At 42.1% G+C, this 12,142-nt stretch overlaps 1 protein-coding gene across 2 annotated transcripts in view; it reads right to left on the reverse strand.

The window, feature by feature from the left end:
* CRHR2 (corticotropin releasing hormone receptor 2) overlaps positions 1-12,142 on the reverse strand; it is a 163,809-nt gene that overhangs the window by 108,380 nt on the left and 43,287 nt on the right. The window contains exons 1-2 of one of the 2 annotated variants that reach the window (XM_033002880.2): positions 5,382-5,739; positions 5,119-5,238 (exon numbers count right to left, since the gene is read on the reverse strand). In XM_033002880.2, coding sequence (XP_032858771.1) covers positions 5,119-5,238; positions 5,382-5,499 — 238 coding nt within the window. In that variant the 5' untranslated portion in view covers positions 5,500-5,739. Of the gene's footprint in view, positions 1-5,118; positions 5,239-5,381; positions 5,740-12,142 lie in introns of those variants that run through there. The other variant, XM_042802229.1, reaches the window with a different exon arrangement.

Consider the following 12,142-nt stretch of genomic DNA (forward strand, 5'->3'; position numbering starts at 1 on the left):
TCTGTTTGGGATGCAACAACAAAGAACTCTAGGAATTTTTCTTTCAGTGTGGAGTAAGCCATGTCAATAGGTACAACTGTGATACTTGTGCCAATGGCTCTTTCCCCCATGTCCATCCACCTGAACAAAGCCCAGTTGCCAAGTTGCCACCCCCTCCAAATCATTCTCAACAAGGCAGATGGTTATAGGGCCACCGAGGAAAAGGCAGTGTACACACCCTCAGAACAAGGAGTCGGCAGGGAGGGACCAAATCCCCATCAGCGCAAGGTTAGCAGTGCTCGTGTGCCTGTTTTCAGCATCACAGTCACTGGAGAAGATGAAGATGCTTTTTGTGATACCCAAAACACTCATCTGAAGTGGCTATCTCAGTCAAAGAGCTTTCCTAGGCTGAGGGGCGGGGAGGTGTTGCAGGGAGGGAATTAGAGCTATAGAGACCTTTAGTTCTTGCTGATCACAAAAGGAGTCTGCCCTCAGTCCCCGGGTGTGGGTTCAGTTCAGCTGAACTGACATCCAGGGATTAATTCAGCTGCCTAACACAGGCATTGTATCATTTGTCTTAGAGTATCTGCAACACGTTTAGATGGCCTTGAAGATAAAACACAAACAGGAACTAGACACCAGGCAAAATACCCCTGGACGTATCAAGTGGCACTAGCACTTCTGCAGGGGTTACTGAGCTAATATGTACATTTGGGTTGAGCTCAGTAACTATCTAGGCTTCGTTTCCTCTAGCGAATGGAGCTTCATTAACTTGTATTACAGATTTGATATTTAAATTAGCTGTTGATACCTACATAGAAATACCTAGATTTGCGTGTCTTAATCTGCAAACTGAAGGCTTTCCAGTGCTTCCACCTCCTGCCTGCGAGCAGCACAAACTGATCTGAGCAGCCCCAGCGGACAGGGCTACCACAGAACACCCCTCCGCTGCACTGGCTGTTGTAGACAAACAAATCAGGCAGCTAGGGCTACCATAGTCAACACTTACTGTCCATCAGATGAACATCTAGTCCTGACTCTCCCCACTGCACGCGGCAATTTGTACGGAAAGGAAAGAGCTAAAGTAGAGATACTTTAGCCTGTAACATGATATAAGTACTTACATGTACGACCACATTTTTGCAATCAGCAAAAAGAGTCTCATTACTGCCCATTTGCTGAATTAATCAAGCTTCAGGATATCCTAATAAGTGAATTAATCTGTTTCCTAAAACAAGAATAAAAGCTTCACGCTGTCAAAGCATAAACACATCTAGAGGGCAGCAATGATATTGTCATCTTTAGCTAAATATAGAAACTGAGCAGAGACAAGTGCACAGCCACACACTGCACCAACACATACACTTTCCTCTTTTTATTTTATTTTATTTTTTATCTTTGAGAATCATACATAAGATTTGCTGCAAAATTGCAAAGTTGTAAGTGGATGGCACCATTTTCAGATCCTTGGTCAAAGAACATTTTGCCTGTATTCACAAATCATACTGCAGGGTAACCAAATCTTGATTTGTCAGCTTGACTTTATTTTGCAAATAAAGAAGTAGAAAAAAAATCACCAAAATAACAAAGTGTCAGAGATGAAAAATACTCACAAACTGACAGACTTTGTTTTATGAATCCAGCTGAAACTTATCTGAGTCACTCAGCAGTTCCCAAGAGACACACAGAAACAGATACAGGCACAAAATCACCACGGAAATTTTTTGCAGTTAGAATGGAAATATTTTATGCAAACAGCTTCTTTTATAGAGGCAAACAGGAGGTGATTTTTTAATGCACCAGTTCTTGTTCTTAAGTTTTTGACCTAAATACTGTCTCATTAAATATTGCTGGCATTTTGCAGGGTTTGACAGCATTGCCCGTCTGAGCACTCGGGGGTTCTGAGTTAGGGTGACAAAGCATGACAGTTGACAGGATGGATACCAAGCCAGGGTACGTCCATCCAAAGCCTTTGATGATCTGATCTGTGGTGATGCAAACTACTTGTTGCATTCTCTCTTGAATTCCACGCACTACACACACAGTGACTACAATAAGGCACAGGAATAGCCCCATGAGTGCCAGAACTTGGGCAGCCTGATTTGCTATGGATCTACGTCTTGTGCTTGGCTGAGTCTGGTATAATTTTTTCATACAGTTTGGGCACTTCCAAGTCTGGATTTTCCAGTGTCTACAATGCAAAAGCTTTCATTTAAGGGGAATGCTACTGGGTTCATTCCCTCCAGCTGATGAGCTACTTTTATGAAACTGGTAGCAACTTGGAATCTTTGAGAGCTTCATTTCTAAAAACAAAACCAAAAAAATCACTGAAATTGATCCAAAAGTTTTACACACATTACAATGAGAAATATAGTTGCAGCCATACAAAACCAAAGATACACCATGGTTCTTAAAAGGTGGCAGCTTGCAAACATGGGATGTGTGACAGTATAATAAATAAATGAGTTACAATCTAGAACTGGATAAGCCCTTAGTAGAAGAAAGGCATTGCACAGTGGTTTTTCTAAACTTGTCTGATTTCGGTCTCAAAACCAATTCAATACAATATTACACACCGTCACTTCTCCCTTTGCCTCACCAAAATGCAAAATGCATGAAAAAAATATACTGCATATCTTAGGCAGAAAACTTATGTTGATCCAAGCCATCTCCTGATCAAACCTTCACTTTGCAGCTGGATTATTCACCTCTGAAATTTGAAAGATCCATTTCCCATTCTGATTCAACTTTCTGTGCTTATTTTATTATCTGCACGGGGTCCACATCTAGGTTTTAAGCACACTGAGTGTCATTACAAAAGACCCTCTAGTTAGTTCACAAACTTACCTGGTGAAATCATGCAAGTAAAAGTAGGCAGACATGTCAGTATTTGTCCTTCCCAATCGTTGGACATGTTCCTCATGTACTAATTGCCACATCTTTCAAATCACAAAAGAGATTTCACCTCTGTATCCAAATATTAACCTGCTGCCTCACAGCTTTCCCAAGCCTTAATCACCAACTACTAGTGCCCAAGAAGCTACTGATTTTACAAGTTGTCTCTTGACACGGTATTGCCTTTCCTTTCCTTTTCTGCTACAACTTGGAGGAGCTACACACATGAGAGAGTGTAAGATCAACTGAAAGCCACCTGCAGCAGCTTCCATGTACTTCAGTTCTCTACTACAAGCGATATACGCTACCACATCTGGGCACCAGTATGCACTACCAGTCAGTCCTGCAGACATACATTTTCTCAATGTGGCTATTCACATTTTATGTTGAAAAGAGAAAAATGTCCCCTTCCCTAGACTATGACAAAATAATGCTTCAACATTTTAATAATATATTTTCATCAGTCTTTAATTTTATTAGCATGGCATTGTTTTAAGAGCAATGAATTTAAGAAAATTTATTAGCACTGTAATACAATCATTAGCCACCATTGTGAAGGAGAGGAACAGGGAAGAATTTTAAATCGGTTCACTGATGAACAACTAAAAGCATTAACACAGTTTATCAAAATAAAATGGGGTATTCAAGAGTTTTTTTCTTCCATGCACAGGAAAAGCATTTAAATTTTCTCCACTGTGTTTATGATATAAATAAGGAATCATCCATAGTGCCTTTTTTTTTTTTACCCCCCTTGTCTCTTCCCCTTTGGAGAAACAAAAATAAGGCAGTGGGAATACTGACATCCCCCACCTCAAAAAGGAAATGTTAAAAAAAAGGTCAAACTTCTTTGAGGTACCTTTTCTATGGCTGTTCTTTTAGGGTCCGTTCTGATACATTTACTCTTGTCTGAGCTGTCCTTAATTCTCTGAAATTTGCTTTTGATGTCAACTGAGGCTGTAAAGGTAGTGGACTACCTGCTATAATCAAAGACAACGTAACCCAGCCCTTTGCATGTTTCCATCTATTTTCTCTCTCGGGTCAGAGAATACAGGGTTTGAGGATGATCTTGCAGTTCTCTGAGGTAAAAACCTTATCCTGATCAAAGTCAAGGATGACAGAAGCTGGTCCCTAAGAACAAATCTGGAAGAGGACTTTGTTTTGCATAGCAAATACACAGAACTTTTGTCTAGTTATCTGACCCTTGACACCTAGACCTGGGAAAAGAATAAATTCACTTTCAACAAGTTAATAAAAAAGGTTTAAGAGGACACAGTCCTTCTTTTACAGGACTTATTGAGAATGCTAGCCCCACAGAATTAACACTACCTGAAAATTAAGACTACTAATACCCGAGCAACAGTTCAGAGTGAAACACAGATCCCCACAGTCAAAAGCACACTGAGAAGACTGAAAAAATGAGTGACAAACAAGTGAGTACACATATTTGGAACTAACATGTTAAAAACTCTTAATGAAAGATCCAAGCAGTATTGACAGATAAGGAAAAGGAAACAAGTGCCTGCGTCCAACAGCCTGAATAATAAATTTTTAGTGAGTCATCATGATTGTTTACCTCTAAGACTAAAGCATCAGTTCTAAGAGATTTCTAAGGAGCCCCCACGCTCCCTTGCTTTGAATATTATTTGCTTCATAATATCTTCTACTGTTTCCCTTGCAGTAATGATGCAGCCATTCCAGTCTCATAAGCCAACCGCTAATGAAGTTCCTAAACAGATTCCAGACCTCAACCTTCTGTTTGTTAGATACAACTTTCAGCCTGGTTTGTCCCCCTGTTCACACAGACAGCCTCTCAAAGGCAGAGTCCTTTCACAATGCAGTTCCTAGGCGTTAAGACTAAGTACTCCACAAGCCAAAGGATCTTTAATTATCCAAATGGCTGAAGCGCTGCTACAAACACATTCAGCTATACATATCTACACTTAAACACACAAAGCACAGTACACCCTCCTTAGTTTGCAGAGGATATTTTTTCCCAGATCTACCTAAATACAGTTAAGTAAAGAGGAATCGGTGTCCAGAAGTCTGTGCTTTTGAGAAATCTGCATCATTCCAGGCAGGAATTTTGAATATACAGGCTGGAATGTGGAGGAAATGTTGATTCCCAGGCAAACTTTTTTTTTTTTTTTTTTTTTTTTTTTTTTTTAATGGAAAATATATTTTGGGTCTCCCCAGGCACCTTCTGAACACCAGATCTGTGTGAGAAGGAAAGGAGTTTGTACTTACTCGTGGTGTTGTATTTGATCCCATTGAAGAACTCCGGGCAGGGTCTCTCTACTAGCTCCCCCGCAGAGGTTCTGGGCCAGCAGGTCCCAATCTGATCAGTGGTGGCATTGCAGTACAGACCTTTTGCGTTAAAAAAAGGGAGACAGAAAGGGGAAAAGAAGCAGTTGAGAAAGCACAAAAGCAACACACTTTGCATCACAAAGCAAACCAAATCTTAGCACTTATAAAGCTTTTCGGAGCCCTGGCTAGGTAATGTCTCCTACCATCAAAGCCCAGGAAAGGGATAGAGGAACTCTCTAAAAAAGTCTCTTGTAAACGATCCAGGAGGCTGCAGTTGACATCAAATTCTTCTAAGATGAACTGAGATATGGTCGCATCCATTATTCTCCCCAGGACTGCTGGAATGGATCAGGCTCCTTTCCCCTTTTCTGCTTTGTTTTTTTGTTGTTGTGGTTTTTTGTTTTTGTTTGTTGTTGTTTTGTTTTGTTCCCTCTCTTTTCTTCCTTTCTGGAAACAAACGAACATCAAGCTGCGGACACCCTGCAATCTCGTGTGTGCGAGCCTCTCTTCCTCCCAGCGTGCTGACAACTTGGCTGAGAGTCTGCGTCTGGCTGTGCAGTTCTATCCTCCAAGCTCTTTTTTTTTTTTTTTTTTTTTTTTTTTTTGCTTTAAAACAGCAGCTCAGGAACCAATGGGATCACACTGAGCCCAGAGTAAGGGGCTTGCGTCTCTTAGGCAGCTTCCCTGGTCTAGCAGCTCTCCAATGCCGCCTCACATAGCCAGACTGTTGTATTGCTTTTCTCTCCCTCCCTCTTCTCTCTCTCTCTCACACACACACACAGACAGGTTTATTGTTAGCTTCGAGGATGAGCACTTTTGCAAAAATACGTGCTGCAAATTAGAGCCAGGGAGAAAAGGAAAAGCCATCAGATGAATATAACTCCTCTGGGTTGGTTTGTTTTTTTGTTTTTTTGTTTTTTTTTTTTTTTTTGTGAAGAAAAGCAATTCCTGCCATTGGAACTGAGGATGAGCAGAGATGCTTGGACAGGGAGGGGGAAGAAGGGACCCAGTCCAGTAGCTGCAGTACTGGATCCTGAGCAGGCCTCGATAAAGAAGAGAAATAGTAAAAGCTGGGCTGAGGGAGATATTCGGATAGAGGGAGGCATCAGAACAAAGGAATCTGGAGTAATGACCCACAGGAGAGGTATAGTGGGGACAGTGAGAGAAGGGTTGGGAGAAACAAGGAACAGAGGCAACACATCTTTCAGCCACTCGTACAGATGGGATGGGGTGGATGGTAGAGTAGGGCAAGGAACAGAGAGGAGGAGAGCGTTGGAGTGAAGGATGAATCATTCCGGGGACAAGGGAAAAAAGAAAGGCCACTCCTTTTCCAGTGGTAGGAGGGAGCAAGCATTTCAGAAGCAGGGATGAGCACCCAGGCTGATCTAGGAAGCAAGAGGAAGAGCCTCTAAGAGAGGAAACCACAATGTGGGGAGAGAAGAGCAAAGGGCTTGACGAACTGAGGTCACTATGGAACAGGATGAGAAGGGTCTAGGGAAGGGGAAAGATCAGCAGAAGTTTGGAGGGAGCTGTCCAGATGGTTGGTCATCTTTTGGGAAATCAAAGCTCAGTACAATGGGAACTGGGTGAATTTCTGCGCTCTGGGACATGCTGGAGAACGGCTTAGACCTAACCAGCCTCTCTGACTCATTACATCAGGATATGAAGAAATCTTTACAAAGAAATGGCAAAAATTTTCTAAGGAGGATCATCTGAGAGCACAGATTCAGAAGGGTCTTAGGAAGCAAATAGAAAACTGACTTGTACAGTTGAAAAGCAAGATAAGTATATAAGCTAGAAGCAGAGATGAATGCAGAAACAGAAGGCAAGGACAATAAAGAAACTTTGACAGGAAGAAAGGGATCCAGAAATTAACTTTTGTTTACAGTGTGTGTTCACTGCTCTAGATCGGACATGGTGCTTAGGCTTGAGTTCAAAGCAACGGTATAGGACTTCTTATAACAGCTATTTCCCACCCTGCAATGGACTGGACTTTCCCTTTACTCATTTAAGATTGAAGGGCTTTATCCTTTACTCTTCAAGGATCAGAAGAATTGTGTTATCCAATAAAAGGATAAAGAATTGGGTTAGAATGCCAAATAAATTAACAACATGCACTGATGAGAGAACTAGCCAGGACGCTGTTTTGCCACCTGGGAATCTGGATTTTTTTTAACATTTTCAGATTACAATGTGGGGAGAGGGGAAGTGTGCCATTGTGATTTGGGGAATGAGTATTTTTGTTTTAAATATGTAAAACCCCACAAAAAACCCAAATGTTCTAACTTTCTAGGTAGCATAATACTCTGAGGCAAGTGAATGCACCTCTCTGTTTCTCTCGCTGAAACCATGATCTCCATCCCAAGTGAATGTTCCCAATATTGCAACTCTTCTTGTGAAGTCTGCATTTCAGTAAATTGACCCTTGTCAACACCATCAGATCCCTCTGTCCAATGCATCTCTAATCCCCAAAAGAAGGAGAGAAAATTTCGTTAGCATCATTCACATAGTGTGATCACCACGAACCTTCTGGTTGTCTTTAAACAGGGCTTTGAGGAGAAAACCCTATTTCTTGAACTTTCAAGTGAGGGTATAATGGGTGCTCTAAACCTCTAAGCAATTCACAGATATCTATCCCTCCAATTATCTTCAACTCTGCACTTTAAGGTTCTCTGGTCCTTCCTGACAGGGCAGTTGAGTTCAGAAAATTTATTTTTGTTCCTTAAGCATAGCCTCCCAGTGATGGCTATGAGATCTCCTCAGAAGACAGCATCTGTAAGTGCTCAGTGGCATCACTGAGCCCAGTGGTCATTACAATTGAGGCAGAACTGATCAGTGAGTAGGGTGCTTGTTCAGGATGCTGATAAGATTTTTTTTTTTCTGCTTCTGCTACCTCTCTGCTGAGGATAAAATCACATAGCCTGGCCAAAAGTCTTAATTTCTCATCTACTGTCTGCCTTGTCTATTTTCTCACTCTATTTGTGCAGCACCTACCACACTGGAATCAAAAACGTGGCTGGAGGCTTTGAGCATTAGAGTTTCCTGAATTTTTAGAGGAATGCATAAATCAACAAATTACAAAAAAAAAGACAGTTTCAAAAAATCCAAAAACTTTTAGATTTATTAAATGTTTCATGTTCCTAAATGCTGCCCTGTATTTTCCAGCATATACACTTGAAGATTTTTCAAATGGTTCAAATAATACAGTCTAACACTAAACTGGGTTTAATTTCAAAACCGTTCTTTATTGCGGTTAACATCCGAAACAACAGTCCTGAATTAAACTGTTTTTTTCAGGATTAAGAGAATGATTTCTTCATTTAACTGAGAAGAGCTAGAAGATCCTCAATCTAAAGTGATTCTTCCCTCCATCTTTTCTGTTCAGCTAACTTTCCAAAATCAGAAGCAGTACATGTCGCACAGATAATACTATTGCATTCCATATATTTAACAACCAAAAGAGCCCACCTGAAAAATAAATACAGATGTGATGAACAAATTGTCTAGGAGTAAGTCTGAAAGAAGAAAACAATTTATTGTTCCTCAGTCCACAAATTAGCACCATTATTTAATAATCCCTCCTCAATTCCAGTGTAGCCTCTTGATGAAAAGCTACTTTTGCAACTTTCCCTGGGTACAATTAACTACTTAGTGAAAGTTTCCTTCTGTCTGGATCTAGACAAATCCTGACCATGTCAATTTGACTCATTCAATGTGAAAATGTTGTCATTTATAAAAGAAGCAAGTCAATGAAATTCAATGCAATTCAATGAAAGATTGACAGAAACATAGCTGCTGACACTGCTGATTCTCTGGTAATGCAGTACCCCTCCATGATCATAAAATAGTTTGGGTTGGAAGGGACCACTAAATGTCATTTAGACCAACTCCCTTGCAATGAGCAGGGACATCTTCAACTAAATCAGGTTGCTCAGAGCCCCGTCCAACATGACCTTGAATGTTTCCTGAGGTGGGACATCTACCACCTCTCTGGGCAACTGTTTCCACTGTTTCAACACCCACATTGTAAAAATTTTCTTCCTTATATCTAGTCTGAGTCTATCCTATTTTAGTTCAAATCTATTACCCCTCATCCTATCCCTACACTCTGTGATAAAAAGTCCCTCCCCATTTTTCCTGTAGCCCCCTTTAAGCACTGGGAGGCCACTCTAAGGTCTCCCTGAAGGCTTTCCTTCTCCAGGCTGAACAACACCAACTCTCTCAGCCTGGCCTCATAGGAGAGGTGTTCTGTCCCTCTGATCATTTCTGTGGCCTCCCCTGGACCCGCTCCAACAGCTCCATGGCTTTCCTGTGCTGAGGACCCCAGAGCTGGACACAGCACTGCAGAGGGGAGTCTCATGAGAGCAGAGTAGAGGTGGAGAATCCCCTCCCTCGACCTGCTGGCCACACTTCTCTTGCTGTAGCCCAGGACACAGTTGGCTTTCTGGGCTGCGAGTGCACATTGTTGGCTCATGTCCACCTTTTCATCCACCAGTACCCCCAACTCCTTCTCTGCAGGGCTGCTCTCAATCCCTTAATCCCTCCACCTATATTAATACTGGGGGTTTACCGGGTTCAGGACCTTGCACTTTGAACCTCATGAAGTTCTCAAGGGCCTACTTCTTGAGCTTGTCCAGGTCCCTCTGGATGGCAGCCTGTCCTTCAGGCACGTCAACTGCACCACTCAGCTTGGTGTTGTCTGCAAACTTGCTGAGGGTGCACTGGATCCCACTGTCCATGTCACTGATGAAGATATTAAACAGTACTGGTCCGAGTACAAACCCCTGAGGGACATCACTTGTCACTGATCTCCATTTGGACATTGAGCCATTGACCACTACCCTCTGGATGTGACCATCCAAACAATTCCTCATCCACTGATCAGTTCATCCACCAAATCCATATCTCTCCAATTTAGATAGAAGGATGTTGTGAAGGACTGTGTAAAAGGCTGTACAGAAGTCCAAATAGATGAAATCCATAGCTCTTCCCTTGTCTACTCATGTAGTCACTGCATCATAGAAGGCCACTAGGTTGGTCAGGCAGGACTTGCTCTTGGTGAAGCCACGTTGGCTGCCTCAGATCACCGCCCTGTCCTCCATGTGCTTCAGCATAGTTTCTAAGAGGATCTGTTCCATGATCTTCCCAGGTACAGAGGTGAGGTTGACAGGTTGGTATTTCCCATGGTCCTCCTTTCTACCTTTTTTAAGGCCTTCACTTGACTGCCATGACTTTTCAAATCTCATGGAGAGTGGCTTGGCAACTACATCAGCCAATTCCCTTAGGACTCTGGGATGTATCTTGCCAGGTCCCATAGACTTATGTATGTTCAGGTTCCCCAGGTGGTCACGAACCTGATCTTCTCTTACAGTGGGAGGGACTTTGCTCCTCCAGTCCCCATCTTGCAGTCCATCCACTCGAGAGGTGTGGGAAAAGAGGTTGCCAGTGAAGACTGAAGCAAAAATGTTACCGAGTACCTCAACCTTTTCCTTATCTGTTGTTATTAGTTTGACAGTCTTTTTCATGGGGGGGGGGGGGGGGGGGGGGGGGTATGCTTTCTTTGACTTTCCCTTTCTGGCTGACATACCTGTAGAAGTCCTTGTTATTATTCTTTGTATCCCTTGCCAAGATCAGCTCCAGTTGCACCTTGCCCTTCCTGACCCCATCCCTACACAACCAGGCAGCATCCCTATACTCTTCCCAGGACACCTGGCTCTGCTGCCACTTCCTGTGCATTTCCTTCTTGCTCTTTAGTTTGACCAGCAGGTCTCAACTCAGCCATGCCCGTCTCTTGCCTTCCTTTCCTAATGTCTTACACCTGGGGATAGAGAGCTCTTGCACTCTATGGAAAGCATCCTTAAAGATCTGCCAGCTCTGTTCTGCTCCCCTGTCCCTGAGGACAGTTTCCCTGGGGATCAGTGGTGTGTTTTATACAAATAACTACTAGATCTTGACAGACAGTACCATACCAGAGATCTGCTTTAAAAATTACTGAGCAACCCAAGAAAACTATTAATTGCAGTTGACAGGCAGAAAAACTTTGTCAACTTAAAAATGGGCTTGTTCCTATGTGGTGGTATCCACTGGTTTGTTTGGGTGTGTATGCAAGACATATGCACAACCAATCTGTGTAAAAACATCTGAATATGCAAGGTTATGGAAGTGAACAAGACAGACAAATAAACATGTAAACACATACTCAGCTCAGTAAGCCTCTTTTACAGAAGAGATATTGGAAAGTGACCTACAGCTCTTCTAGTAAAGGAATGAACTCTGCTTATAAGTGGGATACAGATACAATATTCCCTGGTAATGGAAATCTTTGTATGCCAGCCCTTGCACCACTGTTACGCAGCTGGTTTCTCAATCTCCAGCCCAACCCAACCTCCAGTTGGTAGAATTAGCTGGAGAATGGCTTTTAGTCTGCCCCACTAACAGTGACTAACAAAAATGACATTGTGCTGTTTAACCAGAAACACCAAAACTCAGTGCTGTGCAGACTTAGACAGCCAACATATGTTTTGTGTAGGGTGGCAGTACCTCCAGAACTAGCTCACTGCTCTTTGGTCTGCTAGAGGCACATCTTCTCCTCAGACACTCAACCTCCACAAAATCAAGAAATCACTATATATTTCAATACCCAAGATGGGTATTGGAGAAAAAACAAAAAAAAACAAAAAAAACAAACAAAAAAAAAAAAAACAAAAACAAAAACAAAAACAAAAAAAAGGCAAAAGGAAAAAAGAAAAAAAAAATACCAGTTGTCTGCTCATTTCCCTTCCTCAGAGAAAGAAAAGCCATTGTACCTCATCCAGCCTTCTTTTCCCATTACAGTGACTGTACTATCCATTGATGTGAAGAGCTCATGCTTTCCAGGTACAACAGTCACCTGTCTCTTCTTGTACGCAACACAAAGCTTAGGACAAGAAATGCACACCATTCATCAAACAACCTGGTAACACCA

This window comes from Tyto alba, unplaced genomic scaffold, assembly GCF_018691265.1.
Source record: "Tyto alba isolate M040663 unplaced genomic scaffold, T.alba_DEE_v4.0 Super-Scaffold_38, whole genome shotgun sequence".
NCBI classification, from domain to species: Eukaryota; Metazoa; Chordata; class Aves; order Strigiformes; family Tytonidae; genus Tyto; species Tyto alba.